The sequence below is a fragment of the Sinocyclocheilus grahami genome, unplaced genomic scaffold, assembly GCF_001515645.1.
Source record: "Sinocyclocheilus grahami isolate Dianchi unplaced genomic scaffold, SAMN03320097.WGS_v1.1 scaffold17822.1, whole genome shotgun sequence".
NCBI classification, from domain to species: Eukaryota; Metazoa; Chordata; class Actinopteri; order Cypriniformes; family Cyprinidae; genus Sinocyclocheilus; species Sinocyclocheilus grahami.
In genome coordinates, this window is record NW_015516802.1 from 1 (window position 1) to 1284 (window position 1284).

The 1284-nt window shown below is 40.7% G+C and overlaps 1 protein-coding gene across 1 annotated transcript; it reads left to right on the top strand.

The window, feature by feature from the left end:
* Positions 1-57: 57 nt before the first annotated feature.
* On the top strand, positions 58-997 carry LOC107579502 (tetratricopeptide repeat protein 8-like; the record flags this gene model as incomplete). The annotated part of the gene is made up of 4 exons (XM_016265333.1): positions 58-285; positions 525-614; positions 785-829; positions 912-997. Coding segments are annotated over exons 1-4 (383 nt in total), but the record flags the coding sequence as incomplete, so codon positions are not given.
* Positions 998-1284: the final 287 nt, after the last annotated feature.

Consider the following 1284-nt stretch of genomic DNA (forward strand, 5'->3'; position numbering starts at 1 on the left):
TCAAATGAACTATAATGTGATGCTTGATTGAGTCGTGTAGCCCTGTAATCCTTGCCTTTATCCTCACGTGTAAGTTATTGCTCATATGAGGGTTGATTCCTCATTGAGATATTTAATGGTGTTATGTGTCCTAGACCGATGACTCAGTCGGGGCGTCCCGTCACAGGGTTTGTGAGGCCCAGCACACTGTCTGGTAGACCAGAAACTATGGAGCAGGCCATCAGAACCCCGCGAACAGCTCGTCCTGTCACCAGTGCTTCCGGCAGATTTGTCCGGTTGGGAACGGTAAGGTGCTGTGTTGTTCTTCAGAACTGATTTTATGGATAGCATAGTTTTCCTCACTACACACAGTATATGCGTACAGTGATCTGTCATGCCAGCAAAGCACCTTAAACTGAAGCGTCAGCTGTTGCACTGGACTTTCATATACTGTAGTTTCCTGATTCTGTTGTTCTACAGTTTTTCAGTTTGACTTCAAACATTTGTATGAAGTGTTGTAACTGTCTTTTTTGTTACCGTGTCAGGCCTCCATGCTAACAAATCCGGATGGACCTTTCATTAACCTTTCTAGGTTAAACTTGGCAAAGTATGGCAAGAGACCGAACTTGTCCAAGGTATATTTAACCTAAGCGAAAAACTGCATGTAAAACTTACATTGTGAATCAAGTAGTTCCTTTTAATTATGCTCTAATGTAATATCTGTGTGTATTAAACATCATAATATTTAACGAATGCACCTAATAAGTGATTTTATAAACTCTTGTCTCTCCCTCTCATACACAAGACCTTGTTTGAATACATCTTCCATCTTGAAAATGATGTAAAAAATGTAAGTAGGTCTCTCATCATTCTGTGGTAATAGCTGTTTGCTGTGTATCAGACATTACATGCTCCTTTTTGCCCGTTTGCAGGCGTTAGATCTGGCTGCTCTTGCCACTGAACATGCTCAGTTCAAAGACTGGTGGTGGAAAGTACAACTGGGAAAATGCTATTACAGGTGAGAATCGGTCAATAAAGAAACGCACACCTCTTTGAGGTGCAAGTTAAAGGAGCAGACTAAATGAAGATAAAATGTAACCGCACACTCCCATAAGCACTGTTAGTTTATTACCAACGTTTCGGCCAAACAAGTAGCCTTTGTCAAAGTTGACTTGTTTGGCCGAAGCAGTGTCTGCTGTTAGGTAGAGAAGATGATTTTAGTGCAAAAAAACTTTATAAACTAAGGCTGAGAAACATAATATAAAAATCTGAAACCGCATATCATGAGCTGTGATGGACTGGTAA